This window comes from Pelophylax lessonae, assembly GCF_965119305.1.
Source record: "Pelophylax lessonae genome assembly, chromosome: 1".
NCBI classification, from domain to species: Eukaryota; Metazoa; Chordata; class Amphibia; order Anura; family Ranidae; genus Pelophylax; species Pelophylax lessonae.
In genome coordinates, this window is record NC_138768.1 from 674,465,293 (window position 1) to 674,489,176 (window position 23,884).

The 23,884-nt window shown below is 42.7% G+C and overlaps 1 protein-coding gene across 1 annotated transcript in view; it reads right to left on the bottom strand.

Annotated features, from left to right (window-relative positions):
- The window catches only part of DCHS2 (dachsous cadherin-related 2), a 440,911-nt gene that overhangs the window by 7,711 nt on the left and 409,316 nt on the right, over positions 1-23,884 (bottom strand). Inside the window, exons 17-18 of the mRNA XM_082256296.1 lie at positions 3,420-3,550; positions 3,024-3,310 (exon numbers count right to left, since the gene is read on the bottom strand). Coding sequence (XP_082112422.1) covers positions 3,024-3,310; positions 3,420-3,550 — 418 coding nt within the window. The remainder of the gene's footprint in view (positions 1-3,023; positions 3,311-3,419; positions 3,551-23,884) is intronic.

The following is a 23,884-nucleotide window of genomic DNA, read 5'->3' on the forward strand; positions in this document are numbered from 1 at the left end:
AATGTCATTATTTTCTTCATGGTATAGCTCATGTGGTGGCTAAAAACTTCACATTTAAAAGAGTTACATACATCACTCAGATGATACAGAAATGTTTGAGTACAGTATTATTTTTTTATTTATTTTCAAAAGTGAAATAAATGTATATACAGTATACTATTATATTTTAGATATATTCAATGTCTATGTATTTATTGGTTAGTCATTTGTTGTTAGATGATAATATATCTCTTTTTAACCTATTCCTTTACGTTTTAAGGGAAATTTACCCCTTTTTTAAATCTAATTGTATCACATTGCATTGATTTATTAAATTGATTGTAAAGGCAGGAGGTTTTTTTTTATCTTAATGCATTCTATGCATTAAGATAAAAAGCCTTCTGTTTGCAGCAGCCCCCCTAATACTTACCTGAGCCCATCTCTATCCAGCGATGTTGCAGAAGAGACTCTCCTCCTCATTGATTGGTTGAGACAGCAGCAGAGCACCATTGGCTCCTGCTACTGTCAATCAAAGTCAGTGAGCCAATGAAGAGAGAGCAGGGGAGGGGCCTAGTCGGGGCTCTGTGTCTGAATGGACACAGGGAGCTGTGGCTCAGTTCGGGTGCCCCATAACAAGCTGCTTGCTGGGGGCACTCATCAGAGGGAGGGCCAGGAGAGACGAAGAGGAACCCAGGAAGAAGAGAATCCGGGCTGCTCTGTGCAAAACCACTTCACAGAGCAAGTATAACATGCTTGTTATTTTGAGGCACAAAAATTTGACTTTAATATCACTTTTAGGCTGTTCCCTTTACAAGGGAATTTTCTCATTGCTTAGTGAATGTGGTGATTCGATAATCAAAGTAATCAGAGCTTTTCAATATTACCTAAGCAAATGGAAAATTCCTTTGAAAAGTGAAAACTCCCTTGCTTTACCTTCACTTTAGCTCCAACTCACAAAGCTTTATCCAAAGATAAGGATCTTTATATTTAGCCATGCGACTGTAATTTTAAAATCTCATTGAACTTAGCTGAAAATGTGTATTTGTAAGTTTTTTGAATATCCCACTAAAATATAAAATAAAACCAGCTTTGCTGCCATAATTACCTTTATGCCAGAACTTATACTGCCAGCTAAAGAAGGTTGGGACATTAGCAGAAAAATTATAAGCCAGCTCTCACATAATTTGGAACTAAGAACCCTTATTGTTACAGGGTCATCATCATTTGGGTCTTTCTCAGCCCCTTCTGGTGAGGCCAAAACATCCCCATTTCCATAGGGACCTGCAGGCCTACTCATGACTTCCTAGATGTTTGCGCTCAACTACTTACATAGTTACATAGTTACATAGTTACATAGTTAGCGAGGTTGAAAAAAGACATCAGTCTTGGACATTCTGCCCACATAGGCTCTGAGCAAGCTTTGGCGTCATCACCTTCTGAGTTTGCTTCTAACCCTTCTAAGCCCTTCATTTAAATCAGACCTGTGGCCCCTATCTAGAATCTATAATTCAGGTCCCAAATGTCTATCCATGAAGAAAATATTTTTGAGACTTATATTTGCATTGAGTTGTTTAATTTGTGTGTATAACCCTACATCTGGAGGATCAGCCTTTTGTTCCAGACCTTGGGTGCTTTAGAACTTGGCACCCACTGGTTTTCTTAACAACCAATGACAACGGAAAGCTGACATGTATAATAGCGGTAGTAATATCACTATTATACATGATGTTTAGCTGAAGGGGTGAGTGTTTGGATGTTCGTCCAAATGCCTGAACAGCCAAAGTTCGGTTCAAACTTGTAATCGGACCACACTTAACCTCATCCTAAATCAGGATAGGTTTCCTCTTTGGAAGATTTCCCCTCTATTCCCATTCTAGTGGCTCAAAATTGTGGATTTCTCCTCACTTTCAGTAAATTCCCCTGAATCGAATCCCTTCTTCCACCATTTACTTTGCATGTGATTAATAAACACACATATGAATGCTAAGCTGAAATACTATTTAGTGTTCCTTCAGCGTTGTATTGAAACATTAAATTAAAACATAGCCTACTTCACTGGCATCACTAATTTAAATCCGTGTTGGATTTAATATATATATGTGAAACAGTAAACCTCTGGAGAAGTGTGAGATAAGTTTGTGGGTGCCCAATTACATGGCAGCTTTTGGAAATCATGTGACAAAAACAAGTATGAAATACAACAAAAGAATATTGTTGAAGCACATTTGTAAGAGATAACAAGCACTTAAAAACTCCAGAAGTTGCCAATGATGAGCAGTTAAAGCTGAACCTAATTAAACATTCCCAATTCCTCAAGGACATTCCCATGATATATAAATTCCTCAAAAGGATGCTCAAGATTGATCATTTTGAGAAGGGGGCGGGGGCATGTGTATAAACTCACTAAAGACAGATAATATTAGCCTGATAAGGCATGTATAGTCTCAGATTCACCGGCTACAGAATCAACCAAATAACGGCCACTTTTGTTGAATGTGTAAAAATGTAATGTTGTTCACAATTTATTTGTATATTTTTGCATGATCTTAATAATTAAATAATTCACTTGCCTAAAATGTACTTACTGGTCATAAGATATTGATGGATTGGTGCATATGATTTTTAACAGAAAAGTAACAGTGGTGTTGTGAGTTAGGATCTTGTCACTGAGCTCCAAAGGTAGCTTTTCTTTTGTTTGGTGTAAAGCTGAATTTTATCTTTTATAGTGGCCCAGAAAAAAAATGGATCTGCCAGTAAAATACTCACCTCTTTTCTGGAGATGACATCTGCAGACTTACTTTATTAGATGTCCAGTTCTAGACCTCTTCTGCCAAAATAATGGTCAGCGTCATTGTTACACCCCTAGGGGTTAGGTCACCATGTAGGCCTAAATGGCCACGATATGATACAGCATAGAGTGTAGTCTTTAGTGAAAACCAGAAGCTGCTTAAAGAATAAGGGTCATCCTAAGGTGGTGTGTCACCTTGTAGTAAGCAACCATGGTCATGATATGATTTTATATCTTTGCATTTTCTTATCCTTACCTTATAGGAATCTTTAGTAAAAAGTGGAGGGTTGTCATTAACATCCAACACCTGTATGATGAGCTCTGCTTTAGTAAGATGCAATGAATCGGACGCCTGGATGCTAAGGTGATGCTGTGTTTTCTCTTCATAATCCAAAAACCCAATAAGGGTTATGACACCAGTATACTTATCAATGTCAAACTTCATACCAGGGTTACCATCTTCAGTAAAACTGTATGAAACATTTGGTCTTAGATCCACATCATTGGCGGTTACACACATTACAAGGTAGCCAGGAGAAGCATCTAAAATAGTACAGAGCTCTTGATTAATATTCAGTATATTAAGAAAATATATTGATAACTTATAAACAAGTAAATACTCTGCTGCACGTTTTTTTTTTCACTATATTACCTTCATGGATGTAGACGGTCTCCAGAGGAGGAATAGTGGGTGCATTGTCATTTATATCTGCAACCAATACCATTACTGTACTTGTTGCAGAAAGACTTGGTGTTCCTCTATCAGCAGCTTGAAGAACAAGTCTAAAATTCAAAGAAATGTTCTTTGTAAATATTGCTTAACAATAAAAAGAGATATTTAAAGCTAAATACAATTCTAAAACAGTATATTCTGTAATTAAAACAAACCCTTAAAATACTTCTTAGACATGTGCAGTTCATTTTGGTCGGAATATAAATTTGTACAAATCTTTAGGTAATCAGAGATTCCGATTTATCTGAATCGCTGAATGAAATAGTAATGAATTTTGTTGAAATTTGTTTTATTTAGATTTGTATATTCGTTTTCTAACTAATTCCACATTTTTGAAACGGTTGAAATTCAGTTTGGTTGAAAAATGATTGACCAATTTGAATTCTGTGTGAAGAATAGCCAGTTGTTAAGAAACGGGCCGGGAAACTGGCCACCACATCCCTAACAACCGATGACTCATCAGTTGTCAAGGACTTGTCAAAAACTGTCTCTGTGTTTTTATTTACTTTTTACACTTTTTTAGTGAATGAGTAGGGGTACTATGTACCCCATACTTATTCCCATGGGGGGACGTAATCTGGTGGCTCTCTTGTTATTTGGAACTACCAGATTCAAATTAGTCACCCCCGCACCCCTACAATCACCAGGCCAAAATTGTGGGGAAGAGAGCCCCCTCTGCCCCAAAGCACCCCCCCATGTTGAGGCCATGTGGCCTGGTATGGTTTTGGGGGGCTCCTGCTGGACCCCCCCTTTCCTGGCCTGCCAGGCTGCATGCTCAGTTTTTTCTTATTTAAGCGTGGGGATTTCCCCTAAAATCCATACCAGACCACGCTGTTTTTTTCTGCATTTTTCATTACTGGCATTCTTTTGTTTACATTTTAGCTGATGAGTCATTGATTGTTAGGGGCGCAGCGGCCTGCTCCTTAACAACAAGCTATGGGGACCGCAGGCGGTATGAACTCAAGACATGCAAAACTTAACACGATTAAACCATTTGATTGAAAATGCCCACGGCCTTATTTATTGGTTTTCACAAAATATGTAAAACCTTATTGTATAATTGATCATATATTTTTTTACTTTACAACTTTAAATATTTTAAAACTGTTAAAACCAACAAAATCAGCTTAGCCACTAAGGCTCAAGCTGTACAATACATTACACTCCAGCTCAATTAAAGAGGAAGTAAACCCATTCATTTAACAGTTTAAAAACAGTTACATTTCCGGCACGTGCCCAAAATATAACACTCCCATTGGTTGTGCTCTCAACCAAACTGTCAAACCATCCAATGGCTGGTATCATAACTGATCACAAATGCAGCACATGGCAGTTGAAGATTAAACAGAGGCCAAGATGGCAGCTTCCTTGCTAGAAAATGATAGGAGGGTTTACTTCCACTTTAACTGTCCCCTTTCAAAATGAAAGTGACTTACCTCATAAAAAGGCTGCGGTGGGGGGGGGGGGGGTTGGGTAGGGAGCTCCTCTGGATCCTCTGGCAACTCGCACAGAGTCTCCTCAGCTCAACCTGATTCTGGAAACTTCCAAAGGGTCAACTGTTCTAACTTGACCTATCACAGCTGACCCCTTGGGACTTCCAGAAGGTTCTTTAACATGTGACCTTCCCTAACCTATCCCAAGTCCCACCTTTGAATTTAATCAAATGGGGGACTTGAAACTTCCCAACCACCAAAATCTCATTAAGGAAAGGGGGTGCCTTAAGACAGGCATACCCCTTCTTCACCCATTCTTCATACAGAAATGTGATAAATAAAATGAAATAAAACTAAACAAAATCAAACAAATCAACTAAACTAAATTAGTAAAATAACACATCTATCCAGAACCAAACTAAACAATTTTTTGCATTCTGCATATGTCTAATACAACTAGCATAGGATAGATTTGGAAAGGAAAGTATAGGTTTTTTTATAGGTTAAGATGTGTATACATGAAAAATTGCACATACCTAATGTTTATACTTGCAGCCAGTAGGTAGTAGATGTGAGGTGACAGAGACACAAACACCAGGCTTTGTGAATAGGGTGTGTTGTAAATTACAGATTGTCCCTGCTTTCAATGAGTGAAAGCAGGGACATATTCTCTACTCTCTCTTTCATCTGCATGAGCAGTCCCAAAGTGTAGAGCTAGTGCTTGGCTTTCTTATTAGCAACCCCAGCATACTTGTCAAAACTATATCCGAAAAACAACCTGTATTAAATGTTTATTTGTAAAATAAATAAATACATATACAAAAAAGAAAAATACAAACAGCAGTGCATACACTGGTATATTTTTTTAAATAAATTAAATTGACAAATACATTGACTAAAATCCCTTATAGCTTTTTATCTGTATGTATACATGTGTGCAGGACAGCACAGGTCAAGCTGATGTAAATCTACACTACATTTTAAAAAAATGTAATGCGTCATGAGCTGCTAAGACATGACCTTTTTATTCCACCACAATATCTCAGTGCCATTGAGAAATAAAGAGCTACAGAGAGACAGGGAGATAAACCTGAGGGGCAGGGTCTAGTAATATAATATGGCCCATCCAAAATACAGTTGAGGCCAGTAGCAGCAAGCTTTTGTCTGCTCCAAAGCTCACTACAAGTTATAATCTGATTGTATAATCGCGGATCTATAGCTGCTGGCAATAATCAGATCAAAAGGTTGGTTGTACCCAAGTAGACTATTCAATCGACTTGGGTACAATCAGCCTCTCTATACAGGGTTTGAATCGTCTATGGGCGGCTTTATACCTACCAACCAGTACGTAGAGCAAGGACCTGCCTGATTGGATAGTTTAGGTGGATCCTCATATTACATTGCTTTGGATTGAACAGAGAGTGTAAGATTTGATGGCAATGCATCTAGTTATCCTAAGAGATCTGATTTGCCACAGGTCACATGAGTCTGCTTGTGGTTCTAATCATATACAGCTTGTTTTTACTGCAGTTTAAAGGCTAAATTGTAATGCTTTGCTATATATGACAACTGTTTTCAGACCAATTTTCAGTTTGTGATAAAGCAAAACTATTGTTTATAGGTATGGGCTATTGCAAAGAGGAGAGAAAAATGAAAACATTTTTTTTAGTGGGATCAGGTTTAATGGGTGACAACTTCACTGTGGGAAAAGGGCATCTTAGTATTTAATACTAATGCATCCTCCAAGGGGTACCAGCATAATGCAGCTATGAAGCAGCATTTCTTAACACTAGCTCTTGTTCTCTCCTTGTACTGAACTCAGAAATGAATGCTGTATTGATTTCAAAGAAAGATTTAAAAGAGATTTGCATTGTGAAATGTAAAGCTAGCATTTATAGAGCGCCGTCCAAAAATAGCTCATTGTTATGATTGACATACTGTTGTGCTATTGTTAGCAAATTTTGGCATTTAAATCTGTGAGTGAAAAAGTAATTGTCCATGGAATGCAATCAACAAAATCTAAAGAAAAACAGAGAAAGTTTGGAAAAAGCGGTGTAAAATATCCTCATTTTACGCTCATGTTAAGTAACAGTAACTCATAACATATACTGCTTGTAAGACTGCAGATATGATTTGTTGTTAGTGAGTGGTGTGAAATGGCCAACGGCCAGTAAGATGAATCCAAACCCCATTAAGTGTTTTCTGAAATCCATAATTAATGACTTGTTATTTCTAAAACACTTCTTCTGGATTTCAAGCCAATTTTAAACCATAACAAATGTTGGATAACTATGTTAAAGGGAGACTAATGGACTGTGCCTCGTCTTAAAGAGTATTCATTGTATTCTACAGTGAATGTCCCCCCCATTTGCGTAGCTTGGATACAGGTATTTTCTTTTTTCATTTGTTACTTTCCTAGTTGTTTTCTCAGGCTTTCATACTCATTACCACTCAGGATCGATTTGAAAGTATTTTGTCAAACTTTGTTTTATATCCAAACATATGAGAAGGATGTTTGGGCATAGAGCAGTGCAGCTGAAGGGACTCTCATCCTCACCAGGGTTAAGAATATTCGGTTGCCTGCTCATTGTCTGGGAACTGATCAGCAGCACAAAGAAAAGTCTTTATGCTCTTCAGCATTTTTTCCAAGCATTCTGATCTTTATACATATATAAACACAGTAAGATCTAAAGTTTCCTACAGATAGGTGGGAAGCCAACTGCCTGTTTGTAGTACCAGAACTTTCTGCTGCTTTACACAGTATGCAAAAGAGAGGTTTTGCCAGATAGCACACAAATTTCCAACAAGATAAAAAAAATCTCTTAGACAGTAATAGGCTTTTCAATGTAAAGCGTTCATTATCACTTTCCACCGGTAATGCTAAATGGCTTGTTCCTTATTTAAACATTGTATTTTTTCTGCACTCATTTGGCTAACCTGATACAACCCAATATCATTGATATGTGTCCACCTTCTTGTTACATGTTTCACATAAAGAGTATTACTCTCTATCATGAATATATCTAAGGCAAAGGTATACCACAGTATGGATACTGTTCCCCTAACTTCCCTTTACAAGAGTTCTCTGCAATGGAACTTCACGTACAGCAACACACATTAAAAAAATCCTCATGCAATTTAGGAAAACAATAGTCATTTTCTGTGCAAAGATACTTTTTTGGTTTATATGATCACAATGAAAAAATTCTGTACATGCCAAAAAACCTAGATATTGGATAAAGCCAATACTCCTCCATCAGCACATTTTCCCCTATGACCCACTGACACTTAACTTTCAAGGACTTTCCAGCTGCTTCTTTCACCATTTCACCTGGAGACAATACCCAGTGCTCCTGCTTATAGGAGAGTTTTTTGTAATTTTGTAATTTGTTGATACACTAATTATTTTCTAAGTATCTAAATAAAGTTATTTTTTTCTTGAATAGACCCAATTATGACTATTGTCATTAAAGTACTCACGCTTTACCCAGGTAATTTTATTATAGGGGTTTCTTTTTTTTTGTATTATAGGGAGGCATGTAGCCTCCTCCAAGGTGATTGTGCTCAAATCTAGCAACCAAATACTATCAATTGATAGAGGGAGTGACATTAACCCCCCTCCCCCCCTCTTCCCCGAGGGCCCTAAAAAGGATAGGCCACATCTGCACATGTTGTAGAGTAGACTCTTGGTGCCAGGCCTAGGCACTGTTACATGTGAGTGCAATATATCTTTTTTATGCCTTCTTTTAAACATCAATATACTACATTATAAGGTCTTCTTTGTGTCCCTGGTGGAGTACATCCTTACCTTCTAGCTACAACCCGAGGGATCATTGGAGTGGAATGGTGTGAGCTTAGAAACCAATATGGTTTTCTAAAAAGCGCATTTTGACCTTCTGTAAAAAGGAGTCAAACACCTCTGGTGAGTTACCATCTACCTTCTGAGTACCCGTAGTGAAGCAATTGGAAGACTTATGCATCAAGAAGCACTTTATTATTGGTGTTGGGCACAGTAACATTGAGTGTGTTTTTGCAATTATTATTTTTACAATTATTAATTTATATGTAATTCTCTTTCACTTATACTGTATATGCAGTCTCAGATGGGCCTCTAGAGACATGTATGTTCATATATGAGTACACACGGTGAACCGCTAACACCTTTTATTCATTCTTTTTTTCAATTAAATAGTGGTTTATCACTCTTTTATAGGGGCAGCTACTAACCTTTTCACATAGGGCACCATCACTTGTCACATTGCCAGGGAGGGATTTCAGTGCCAACTGTGCCAGAGGAAACAGGGGAGCACTGGCAGGGTGAGTATCAATCTTCGTTAAGTGGCTGATACTGAATATTTAAGTTCCTGTTTATGTAATTGGGAATAGAAACCTGAGTTTTGTTTAGTAGCAAAATCCCAGGTTGTAGCCATTGCATCATAGTGCTGCTTTTGTGTACCCCTGTGTCTGCCCATTGGAGTGGTCTTTTAATGGTTCTGGCTCAAAGCAAATGGCATATGTATTCATTCAAAATGTGGTGTATTAGACTGTATTAAAAGATGGATATGTTATTTATGCTATAATGGTGAAGTCCTGAATATTACACTATATGTTGTTTGTTCTTTGCTGCAGAAGCAGGCTTGAAGAAAGCAGACTGTCTGAAAAACATGCTGAGAATTGGATGCTGTCTTACCATTAACCAGGATTACATTATGTATTGAAACCATATATTTTGTAATAACTAGGTATTGAATTATAATAAATAGATGGATCCAAATATTCCAGTGGGATAATGGTGTAATGGTGCAAGGCATTGTGGCATAGGGGCAGAGTCAAAATACAGTCTGATTAACCCTAGACTGTTTTAAAACTTTGCTAGCATTTTTTAGCTTTTCCTTACTAGGAATGGGCGAACGGTTTGGCCCGAGCATGAGTTTGGGTCAAACATTGGCTGTTCGGCTGTTCGCCCATTCGACAAACTCCCGAATTATCATGGAGTTCGACTGTTTGTTCGGCCCGCTGAATGACCACAATGCACTGCTTTGCCCAATCAGGACACAGAGCACTGTCACAGCCATGATCGAAGAAACTAATGATGACTCTATCCAATCATGGCTCATTGCTCTTAGTCCCACCCCATACTATAAAAGTATTCTTTCAATAGCGGCCATTTGTAGTGTGATATCAGCATGGAGAGCGATAGATTAGGGCTCTGCGCAGTGCTACTAGAGAGTTAGAGTGCTATAGTGTGCTATTCTGATTCTATTGTCAGTGTAGAATATCAGTTTAGTGTGAATCTAGTGATAGTTCAGTCAGTGAGATGGAAGTGCAGCCATTCATTTTTACTTTAGTGTGAATCAAGTGATAGTTCAGTCAGTGTGAGTGTAGTGACCTGACCATTCATTTTTACTTTAGTGTCAGTTTGCTTTGTCAGGGCAGGTTTACTGCATTATAGTTCAGTGCGTTAGTGCACATTTAACAAAGTATATTTCTGTGCGCTACTGCACGTTTAATGCAGTATATTTCTGTGCGCTATGTGCCGTTTAACTCAGTATATTTCAGTGTGTTACGTACTGTTTAACACAGTATATTTCAGTGTGTTACTGCACATTTAACGCAATATATTTCTGTGCGTTACATGCCGTTTAACACAGTATATTTCTGTGTGCGTTACTGCACGTTTCACGCAGTATATTTCTGTGCGTAGTGATTACCCAGGTTAAAGTGCTCCAAACGCCACTTTCCATTGATGAAAGTGCATTCATGTACATATTTCCACATCATTATTACATTTTGTTAATAAGCACCTTCCCATCATGTCTGGGAGGCCAACAAGGAGAGGCAAATGTTCCTATGGCATTGTGAGGGGGCAAGCAGAGTATGTGTCCACAGGCAAACGTAGACATGGTCAGTCCTCAGGTAGGGCATAATTTCCTCTGTTTAGTGTTGCTCGTGCTATCCAACCGCAGCATGCAGAGGGGTGGTGGACTGGCTTACTAAACCATCCTCATCCTCCTCCTCCTCCATCACCCAAGCAGAGACTAGTGCGCAGTCCACTGCAGCTGCCAGAGTGGCTAAATCTGCCTCCTTTTCCAGAGCTATACCTGCAATAGCCCCAACATCAGGCATGGAAGAGTCAGTTGAGTTATTTGAACACAGCATCAGCCACTTGCTCCTTGATGATGCACAGCCATTACTTAATTCAGATGTTGGTTCTGAGGTTGAGAAAGGTAGGAACATGAGCCTAAAGAGAGGAGAGAACACTGGTGCACAAATTGTGTGTTGTTTACAAAATTAAGAAAGCTTGCAGGGAAAATGTCAATTTTATGGCTTTATAAATGCAATTACTTCTGCAGCAGCTTCTATACACAGTACAGAGGTGCCACTCTACAGGTAGACTACGGGGACCCCCCAGGTACTATATTGAAAGGAATTATTCATTTTTATTGTTATTTCTCATTTTGATGCTTTCACTTTAGGCATCAGTAAATCACTGCTCATTTTAAAATGAATTTTTTTACAAACTTTTTTTTCATTGCTTCATGTCCCCCAGGGCAGTACCCAGACCTCCATAACCATTGTATGTCCAATTACTTGCATATAAGCCTTCAAAATGGGCATTTTTGAATTTTGATTTTTCCAGTTCAGGTCCTATAGACTTCAAAGGGGTTCGTTATTCGGTTCCGAACTTTCACAATGTTCGAAAGTTCTGGTGCGAACCGAACAGGGAGTCGTTCAGCCCATCCCTATTCTTTACCCCATTGCAGCCAGAGACGATACTGAGTGCTCCCTGGCATGAGTGCAGCATATAACCTCCTCCAATGGACAGTCCCCAGAATAAGCAGCCAGATGTTGGGCCCCAGCCATATCACTTGACAGAAGTAGTGATGTCAACATTCCTCTCTAGCATCCAACACAAGATGGGGATTTTAGTGATGACTGTACTTTCTATTGCTCTGAACCTTCTCCAAATCTCATAATTTAATTTCTTTGTGATTATGTGATCAGACTTCCTGTTAGAGGGTGGCTACAATTGCTGTCCATGGCCCCACTGTATGTGGGTCCTAGCCACCCTCTTGCTCGCTCACGAAATGGATTATAGATTATGTGATTTCTAGTGTGCATAGAGCCCTGCGCATGACTTCAACTAGCATATACTTCACATTCCAAACAAACAGAAGTGCAGATACATTCAGCACCGGCACATAACCACACCGAAGTCCTCCTCTAAGCCAATTCACTGCCCACTTTTCTCTGCCCTTATGCTTTAGACTGACAGCATCATCCAGAAAAACAGAATCAAGTTATGCATGCACAGTAAACTAAGAAGCTGCATTGAACCATGAGATTCATAGTGCACAGTGAGCAGTGCATGTGACCGCAACAAACATGCACTGCTCATTCAAACAAAATGGAAGTGAGGGGACACAGAAGATGTATGGGAGCCTGAAATAGACACTAAAAAACCTTTACAGCCATTTAATAATGTATTGTGCAAAGAAGACGATAATAAGAGAGGGATATTGTTTAGACTAAATGCCTGAGTACCTGGAACTATTTTTGCAGTATTTGGCTAGCACTGCTTCTATATCTGTAAATATCTACACTGCAGCAAACAAACCCAAATCCATTAGCATGGTGAGAGGGAAATGTTACTAAATCACTGATTGGCTCACTGCTATCAGTTACAACTAATTCAATTGTAATGAAAATAGAAATCCGTAATGTCAATCCCTGGATAAAATTAAGAAATGTATTGCTTAGATTGCTTAGATGTTAAGCAATATTTTTGATCAAGTTCTCTACTAGTATCTTGGAACAAATTACCACTACATACAAAATACTGTAAGTGTTTTGTTGGCCTGTTGCCTTCATATCATTTCCACTCTCCCAGGAATTGAAATGTATCAATAAAAGCAACAATTGCTTAGAGCCTCCATCTGTTAATTATAATATAACATAAAGATAGGTCAACACTAGATTCCCTGACATACTCAATGCTTAGGCAGATTTGTTACTGCAATTTTGCATCATAAAAGCTACCAGGGATGAGCAAGTGTTTATTACTGCATGTCCTTTATTGTTTGTATGCTTAATAATTGTCTTCAGCAAGGTAAACTAATAGACAATGTCCCTGCGTTGTGCTTGTGGCATAGACCTGAAGCATAAGATGACCTTGTCTTTGATCTGGAATATCCCCGGGGGACAGCCTAACTTGATTGGATGACAAGGGAGTGTTACAAGCAGCCTCCCCGCACCACTGAGCTGCCTCCTGACCCTATCTCCTTGGCCAAGACGCAAGGGGACAGGAAAAGTGCATAGCCCCCCCCCCTGCAGCTGGGGCCCCTGAGCAGTGCCCAGGGGTGCCTGCTCATTAAGATGGCCTTGGGTGGTGTCCGCCCCCCCTCCCCCCTGATGGGGCTCCCCACTCGCCCTCAGTTTATTTCCTTACTAGCCTAATGCGAGCAGGTGAGTTGGAATTTTTAGGGCTGTCTTACAGTATTACAATATCTGGAGTTCTATTTACTTTTGCTTTGCTGAAGGGAACATTGAAATGGATGAATGTATAACAAGTTGATTAATATTAAAAGTGCATTTTGAGATAAATAATCTAGTATGGATATTCATCTCTGATGAGTTTGTCTAGGACTCTTTAATTTATGTTGAAAGAGTTCTTTTCAAGAGAGATATACAGGAGTTACAAAGCGCTTTCACTTGTGGTTGGAAGAGGTTTTATTGGAGATGGATTAGAGAACTAAAGTCTATACACAGATATATTTTATTTCACAGCGTTATGATTTTAAGTAAATTTAATTTTTTACAGTGTTTGGAAGGCTTGTTGTTCAGTTTAATTGTCACATGGATGTAGGTACATTTTACTAAGTGACATTCGGGGTATGAGCACGGCAGTCCAAACAAATATTGCAAATTGCTTTTATTATATAATTTTATGCTTGGCCTTCAAAGAACTGGGATTTACACCACCTATGACTAATACAGTAGCAGATTAGGGTTGAGCGGACACCTAGATGTCCGTGTTCGACGGGTTCGGCCGAACTTTAAAAAAAAGTCCGGGTCCGTGTCCCGGACTTTTACCGAACTTTTCCCGGACACCGAACCCCATTGAAGTCAATGGGGACCCGAACTTTAAGGCACTAAAATGGCTCTAAAACACCAAAGGAAAGGGCTAGAGTGCTGCAAATGGCAGCAAAACGTAATTAAGAGCATGGCAAGTGCTCTGCAAACAAATGTGGATAGGGAAATAACTTAAAACAACAAAAAAAAACAGAAAAATAAAACAATGTTCTTCTTCATCTCTGAAGGACGAGGCCCATATGGAGTAGGAGGGAGGTTGAGGTGGTGGTGGATGTGGCGGTGACATAGGCGTGCGCACAGGGTGTGCTGGGTGTGCCTGGGCACACCATAATCACCTAGGGCACATAGCATTGCCAGTGAGGAGATGGGAAAGATCTCCCTGGGACCTGCTCTGCTCTATTTCTCCTTGCTACAGGTACATGGCCCCGATACATTACTCTCCCTGCTGGCAAACACATGCATGTGTATTTCAACTTTGGGGTGCACACCTTAATGCAATAGGCTGCGCACACCTATGGGCGGTGTAGGTGGAAGCGGCGGTGGAGGAGGACCAGGGCCGGATTAACAGCATCATGGGCTTGGTGCTGAGGATTTTGAAGGGCCTTAAGGGCCGTGCCTTGCCATGCACCCAGAGGAGGAAGGGTGCAGCCATGCATGCCTAATTCAACATGGGATGCTGTCTCTGAAGCCCATAAACACATCCATGCATCGCCAACTGTCCCTCCTTGTCCGGCCTTCACGCTGTGTGGGGAGGTTCTGAGGGTGCTGCCTGGGGAAGCGAGCATAGAAGCCAGACTTCTGTGTTTACAAGTGACAGAAGAGCGGTAACAGTGAATATGGCCAACCCGGGGCCTATATAAAAGGTAGGGGCCTGGAGCTGCAGCTCCAATAGCCCCTACATTAATCTGGCCCTGAGGAGGAGGACGAGGTAGCCAACACTGCTTCTTTTCAAAAATTTTAAATGAGGGTACACCCCAAAAGAGTGAGAAAGAGCAAAAATGGAACAATGGGTGGGTAAGGTCGGTATCCATTGCTATTCTGCATAAGGTACGGAAAAGTCCCGTGGGATCCATGCCTGGTTCATTTTAATGAACGTGAGCTTGTCCACATTGTCTCTGGACAGGCGGCTGCGCTTGTCTGTTATAACGCCCCCAGCCGTGCTAAATACCCGTTCAGATAATACACTGGCTGCAGGGCACGCCAGCACCTCCAAGGCGTAAAGGGCAAGCTCAGGCCATGTGCCCAATTTGGAGACCCAGAAGTTGAAGGGGGCAGACCCGTCATTCACTACATGTAGGCGTGTGCACACATACTGCTCCACCATGTTGGTAAAATGCTGCCTCCTGCTAAGACGTTCCATCTGAGCTGCTGGTGCTGCTGTTTGTTGTGGCGTGCTGACAAAGCTTTTCCACATTTCGGCCATGCTAACCCTGCCTTCTGAGGTGCTGGCGGTGCCCTGGTTGCGTTGGCGACCTCCTCCTCCTCCTCCTCTGCCTTGTGCTTCCACTGTGGCCCCGCTGTCAGATGGGAATGCCAGCAGCATGGCGTCTACCAGCGTGCGCTTGTACTCGCGCATCTTGCGATCGCGCTCCAGTGAGTGAATTAAGGACGGTACGTTGTCCTTGTAACGGGGATCCAGCAGCGTGGCCACCCAGTAATCAGCACAAGTTAGAATGTGGGCAACTCGGCGGTCGTTGTGGAGACACTGCAGCATGTAATCGCTCATGTGTGCCAGGCTGCCCAGAGGCGACGAAAGGCTGTCCTCTGTGGGAGGTGTATCGTCCGTGTCCTCTGTATCCCCCCAGCCACGCACCAGTGATGGCCATGAGCTGGCCTGGGTGCCACCCTGCTGTGAACATGGTTCCATCTCCTCCTCCAGCTCCTCCTCCTCCTCATCCTCCTCATCCTCCAGAACTGTGCCCCTGCTGGACAATTGCGTCCCTGGCGTTTGCGTGTGCAGGAACCCACCCTCGGAGCCCCTTGCGAATGACTGCCCTGAAAGCCTTGGAAATGTTACCTCTTCATCCTCCTCCTCCTCCTCATCCTGTGCCACATCCTCTTCCATCATCGCCCGAATTGTTTTTTCAAGGAGGCATAGAAGTGGGATAGTTAAGCTGAGAACGGCGTCATTGCCACTGGCCATGTTGGTGGAGTACTCAAAACAGCGCAACAAGGCACACAGGTCTCGCATGGAGGCCCAGTTATTGGTGGTGAAGTGGTGCTGTTCCGCAGAGCGACTCACGCGTGCGTGCTGCAGCTGAAACTCCACTATGGCCTGCTGCTGCTCGCACAGTCTTTCCAGCATGTGCAAGGTGGAGTTCCACCTTGTGGGCACGTCACATATGAGGCGGTGAGCGGGAAGGCCGAAGTTACGCTGCAGCGCTGCCAGGCGAGCAGCAGCAGGGTGAGAACGCCGAAAGTGCGCACAAACGGCCCGCACTTTCTGCAGCAGCTCTGACATATCGGGGTAGTTTTTAAGGAACCTCTGCACCACCAAATTCAGCACATGCGCCAGGCAAGGGATGTGCGTCAAACCGGCTAGGCCCAGAGCTGCTATGAGATTTCGCCCGTTATCGCACACCACCAGGCCGGGCTTGAGGCTCGCTGGCAGCAACCACTCATTTGTCTGCTGTTCCATGCTCCTCCACAACTCCTGCACGGTGTGTGGTTTGTCCCCCAAACAGGCAAGTTGTAAAACTGCCTGCTGTCGTTTACCCCTGGCCGTGCTGAAGTTGGTGGTGAAGGTGTTACGCTGTCCGGATGAGGAGGCGGTAGAGGATGAGGAAGCGGAGTAGGAGGAGTTAGGAACAGGAGGCAAACTGAAGCGCCCTGCAATCCTCGGTGGTGGAAGGACATGCGCCAAATTGCTATCCGCCTCAGGCCCATCCGCCACTGCATTTACCCAGTGTGCCGTTAGGGAGATATAACGCCCCTGACCGTGCTTACTGGTCCACGTATCCGTAGTTAGGTGGACCTTGGCACAGATGGCGTTGCGCAGTGCACACCTGATATTTTCCCCCACTTGGTTGTGCAGGGAAGGGATGGCTTGCCTGGAAAAGTAGTGGCGGCTGGGCACGACGTACTGTGGGACAGCCACCGACATAAGGTTTTTAAAACTGTGCGTCTCCACCAGACGGAATGACAGCATTTCAAAGGCCAATAATTTTGAAATGCTGGCATTCAGGGCCAGGGATCGCGGGTGGGTAGGGGGGTACTTCCTCTTCCTCTCAAGTGTTTGGGAGATGGAAAGCTGAACGCTTCCACGGGACATTGTGGAGATGGTTGTTGGTGACCCAGGTGGTGGTGTTGCTGACAGATCGTCTGTTTGCGGGGTGGCAGGTGCCGGTATCACTACAGATGTGGCTGGAGCGGCCGAGACTGCAGCAGAAGAGGAAGCAGGATGAGCCAGAGACGTTTCTTGGTTTTGAAGGTGTGTACTCCACTGCAGCTCGTGCTTTGCACTTAGATGCCTGATCATGCAGGTTGTGCTCAGGTTGAGAAGGTTTATGCCTCACTTCAAGCTCTGATTGCACAGGGTGCAAACCACTCGTGTCCTGTCATCAGCACATTTTCTAAAGAACTTCCACGCTAGAGAACTCCTTTGAGCTGACTTTGGTGCGCTCGTTCCCTTGCTGCGTTGGGCAGTAGCGGGCGTAGTGTCTAGGGCACGGCCGCTCCGCTTCTGCACCCTGCTCCCTCTTCTGCTGTGCTGGTGGCTCTGTGCGACCACCGCCTCTTCCTCCAAACTACTCAGGTCACCTGCATGACGTTCATTCCATGTGGGGTCGAGGACCTCATCGTCCTCCACATCATCTTCCACCCAGTCTTCACCCCTGCCCTCCTTGTCGGTCTCCACAATGCTGAACGCCGCAGCAGTTGGCACCTGCGTTTCGTCATCATCGGAGACGTGCTGCGATGATCCTTGCATGTACTCATCTTGAGAAATAAGTGGTTGGGCATCGCTGCACTCAATCTCTTCCACTTCTGGGGCAGGGCTAGGTGGATGGCCCTGGGAAACCCTGCTGACAGAGTCCTCAAAAAGAATAAGAGACTGCTGTATGGCTTGGGGCTCAGACTGCTGGCCTGATTTGCAAGGGGGTGAGGTGAAAGACGGTTGGACATTGGCTGCAGGTGCCAACTCTGACCTTTCTGCAGTAGACTGGGTGGGAGACAATGTGAAGGAACTGGAGGCACTGTCAGCAGCAAACCAATCTACTATCGCCTCAACTTGTTCTGGCCTCATCACTTCTAGGGGCGTTTGATGCCCTACCAAATACTGATGCAGGTTCTGTCGCCTACTCACACTTGAGGAAGGTGTTTCACTTGTGCGTGTAGCTGGCACAGATCGACCACGTCCTCTCCTTGCAACAGGAGCTCTACCAGCAGCACCACGACCCAGGCCACGGCCCTTATTTGACGGTCTCCTCATATTTCTGTAATTTAAGATCTTGCCCTAGAAAGGTTTTTATTGAATAGCGGAATAGGAAATATGATCCAAAAAAGTGTATGTATCTCGCACGTACAAAACCACACTAGGCCCCAATTACTATTGTTTCTACCCCTAAAAGGATGGATGAGGAGTAGGAGGAGTATGGAACAGACAGCACCCTCAAATCTTCAGAAGTATGAGATGAACCCCAAAAACTTGGAAAGGTGGATCTCACACGTACCGACACAGACTATCCCGCAATTCAATTGATCCTCAAAGGTTTTTATTGAATAGCGGAATAGGAAATATGATCAAAAAAAGTGTATGTATCTCGCACGTACACAACCACACTAGGCCCCAATTACTATTGTTTGTACCCCTAAAAGGATGGATGAGGAGTAGGAGGAGGAGTATGGAACAGGCAGCACCCTCAAATCTTCAGAAGTATGAGATGAACCCCAAAAACTTGGAAAGGTGGATCTCACACGTACCGACACAGACTATCCCGCAATTCAATTGATCCTCAAAGGTTTTTATTGAATAGCGGAATAGGAAATATGATCAAAAAAAGTCTATGTATCTCGCACGTACACAACCACACTAGGCCCCAATTACTATTGTTTGTACCCCTAAAAGGATGGTTGAGCAGTAGGAGCAGGAGTATGGAACAGGCAGCACCCTCAAATCTTCAGAAGTATGAGATGAACCCCAACAACTTGGAAAGGTGGATCTCACACGTACCGACACAGACTATCTCGCAATTGAATTGATCCCCAAAGGTTTTAATTGAATAGCGGAATAGAAAATATGATCAAAAAGAAAGTGTATGTATCTCGCACGTACACCACCACACTAGGCCCCAACTACTATTGTTTGTACCCCTAAAAGGATGGTTGAGCAGTAGGAGGAGGAGTATGGAACAGGCAGCACCCTCAAATCTTCAGAAGTATGAGATGAACCCCAAAAACTTGGAAAGGTGGATCTCTCTCACACGTACCAACACAGACTATCCCCCAATTTAACTGATCCCCAAAGGTTTTTGATTAAATAGCGGAATAGAAAATATGATCCAAAAAAAGTGTATGTATATCACACGTACACAACCACACTAGGCCCCAATTACTATTGTTTGTACCCCTAAAAGGCTAGATGAGGAGTAGGGGGGGTATGGAACAGGCAGCACCCTCAAACCTTCAGAAGTATGAGATGAACCCCAACAACTTGGAAAGGTGGATCTCTCTCACACGTACCAACACAGACTATCCCCCAATTTAACTGATCCCCAAAGGTTTTTGATTAAATAGCGGAATAGAAAATATGATCCAAAAAAAGTGTATGTATATCACACGTACACAACCACACTAGGCCCCAATTACTATTGTTTGTACCCCTAAAAGGCTAGATGAGGAGTAGGGGGGGTATGGAACAGGCAGCACCCTCAAACCTTCAGAAGTATGAGATGAACCCCAACAACTTGGAAAGGTGGATCTCTCTCACACGTACCAACACAGACTATCCCCCAATTTAACTGATCCCCAAAGGTTTTTGATTAAATAGCGGAATAGAAAATATGATCCAAAAAAAGTGTATGTATATCACACGTACACAACCACACTAGGCCCCAATTACTATTGTTTGTACCCCTAAAAGGCTAGGAGTAGGGGGAGTATGGAACAGGCAGCACCCTCAAACCTTCAGAAGTATGAGATGAACCCCAACAACTTGGAAAGGTGGATCTCTCTCACACGTACCAACACAGACTATCCCCCAATTTAACTGATCCCCAAAGGTTTTTGATTAAATAGCGGAATAGAAAATATGATCCAAAAAAAGTGTATGTATATCACACGTACACAACCACACTAGGCCCCAATTACTATTGTTTGTACCCCTAAAAGGCTAGGAGTAGGGGGAGTATGGAACAGGCAGCACCCTCAAACCTTCAGAAGTATGAGATGAACCCCAACAACTTGGAAAGGTGGATCTCTCTCACACGTACCAACACAGACTATCCCCCAATTTAACTGATCCCCAAAGGTTTTTGATTAAATAGCGGAATAGAAAATATGATCCAAAAAAAGTGTATGTATATCACACGTACACAACCACACTAGGCCCCAATTACTATTGTTTGTACCCCTAAAAGGCTAGGAGTAGGGGGAGTATGGAACAGGCAGCACCCTCAAACCTTCAGAAGTATGAGATGAACCCCAACAACTTGGAAAGGTGGATCTCTCTCACACGTACCAACACAGACTATCCCCCAATTTAACTGATCCCCAAAGGTTTTTGATTAAATAGCGGAATAGAAAATATGATCCAAAAAAAGTGTATGTATATCACACGTACACAACCACACTAGGCCCCAATTACTATTGTTTGTACCCCTAAAAGGCTAGATGAGGAGTAGGGGGGGTATGGAACAGGCAGCACCCTCAAATCTTCAGAAGTATGAGATGAACCCCAAAAACTTGGAAAGGTGGATCTCTCTCACACGTACCAACACAGACTATCCCCCAATTTAACTGATCCCCAAAGGTTTTTGATTAAATAGCGGAATAGAAAATATGATCCAAAAAAAGTGTATGTATATCACACGTACACAACCACACAAGGCCCCAATTACTATTGTTTGTACCCCTAAAAGGCTAGATGAGGAGTAGGGGGAGTATGGAACAGGCAGCACCCTCAAACCTTCAGAAGTATGAGATGAACCCCAACAACTTGGAAAGGTGGATCTCTCTCACACGTACCAACACAGACTATCCCCCAATTTAACTGATCCCCAAAGGTTTTTGATTAAATAGCGGAATAGAAAATATGATCCAAAAAAAGTGTATGTATATCACACGTACACAACCACACTAGGCCCCAATTACTATTGTTTGTACCCCTAAAAGGCTAGGAGTAGGGGGAGTATGGAACAGGCAGCACCCTCAAACCTTCAGAAGTATGAGATGAACCCCAACAACTTGGAAAGGTGGATCTCTCTCACACGTACCAACACAGACTATCCCCCAATTTAACTGATCCCCAAAGGTTTTTGATTAAATAGCGGAATAGAAAATATGATCCAAAAAAAGTGTATGTATATCACACGTACACAACCACACTAGGCCCCAATTACTATTGTTTGTACCCCTAAAAGGCTAGGAGTAGGGGGAGTATGGAACAGGCAGCACCCTCAAACCTTCAGAAGTATGAGATGAACCCCAACAACTTGGAAAGGTGGATCTCTCTCACACGTACCAACACAGACTATCCCCCAATTTAACTGATCCCCAAAGGTTTTTGATTAAATAGCGGAATAGAAAATATGATCCAAAAAAAGTGTATGTATATCACACGTACACAACCACACTAGGCCCCAATTACTATTGTTTGTACCCCTAAAAGGCTAGGAGTAGGGGGAGTATGGAACAGGCAGCACCCTCAAACCTTCAGAAGTATGAGATGAACCCCAACAACTTGGAAAGGTGGATCTCTCTCACACGTACCAACACAGACTATCCCCCAATTTAACTGATCCCCAAAGGTTTTTGATTAAATAGCGGAATAGAAAATATGATCCAAAAAAAGTGTATGTATATCACACGTACACAACCACACTAGGCCCCAATTACTATTGTTTGTACCCCTAAAGGGCTAGGAGTAGGGGGAGTATGGAACAGGCAGCACCCTCAAACCTTCAGAAGTATGAGATGAACCCCAACAACTTGGAAAGGTGGATCTCTCTCACACGTACCAACACAGACTATCCCCCAATTTAACTGATCCCCAAAGGTTTTTGATTAAATAGCGGAATAGAAAATATGATCCAAAAAAAGTGTATGTATATCACAGGTACACAACCACACTAGGCCCCAATTACTATTGTTTGTACCCCTAAAAGGCTAGATGAGGAGTAGGGGGAGTATGGAACAGGCAGCACCCTCAAATCTTCAGAAGTATGAGATTGTGTTCACTGTACCCCACAAAGATTGAGTTCACTGCACCCCACAATGATTGTGTTCACTGCACCCCACAAAGATTGTGTTCACTGCACCTCACAAAGATTGTGTTCACTGTACCCCCCAAAGATTGTGTTCACTGCACCCCACAAAGATTCTGTTCACTGTACCCCACAAAGATTGTGTTCACTGCACCCTAAAAGGATGTTGTTCACTGCACCCCACAAAGATTGTGTTCACTGCACCCTAAAAGGATGTTGTTCACTGCACCCCAAAAAGATTGTGTTCACTGTACCCCCCCAAAGATTGTGTTCACTGCACCCCACAAAGATTGTGTTCACTGCACCCCAAAAAGATTGTGTTCACTGTACCCCCCAAAGATTGTGTTCACTGCACCCCAAAAAGATTGTGTTCACTGTACCCCCCAAAGATTGTGTTCACTGCACCCCACAAAGATTCTGTTCACTGTACCCCACAAAGATTGTGTTCACTGCACCCCAAAAAGATTGTGTTCACTGTACCCCCCCAAAGATTGTGTTCACTGCACCCCACAAAGATTCTGTTCACTGCACCCCACAAAGGATTTTGTTCACTGCACCCCAAAAAGATTGTGTTCACTGCACCCCAAAAAGGATTTTGATCACTGCACCCCAAAAAGGATGTTGTTCACTGCACCCCAAAAATGATTTTGTTCACTCCACCCCAAAAAGATTGTGTTCACTGCACCCCACAAAGATTGTGTTCACTGCACCCCAAAAAGATTGTGTTCACTGTACCCCCCAAAGATTGTGTTCACTGCACCCCACAAAGATTCTGTTCACTGTACCCCACAAAGATTGTGTTCACTGCACCCCAAAAAGATTGTGTTCACTGCACCCCAAAAAGGATGTTGTTCACTGCACCCCAAAAAGGATGTTGTTCACTCCACCCCAAAAAGATTGTGTTCACTGCACCCCACAAAGATTGTGTTCACTGCACCCCAAAAAGATTGTGTTCACTGCACCCCAAAAATGATTTTGTTCACTGCACCCCAAAAAGGATTTTGTTCACTGCACCCCAAAAAGGATGTTGTTCACTCCACCCCAAAAAGATTGTGTTCACTGCACCCCAAAAAGATTGTGTTCACTGCACCCCACAAAGGATTTTGTTCACTGCACCCCAAAAAGATTGTGTTCACTGCACCCCAAAAAGGATGTTGTTCACTGCACCCCAAAAAGGATTTTGTTCACTGCACCCCAAAAAGATTGTGTTCACTGCACCCCACAAAGGATTTTGTTCACTGCGCCCCACAAAGATTGTGTTCACTGCACACCAAAAAGGATTGTGTTCACTGCACCCCAAAAAGATTTTGTTCACTGCACCCCAAAAAGATTGTGTTCACTGCAGCCCAAAAAGATTGTGTTCACTGCAGCCCAAAAAGATTGTGTTCACTGCAGCCCAAAAAGATTGTGTTCACTGCAGCCCAAAAAGATTGTGTTC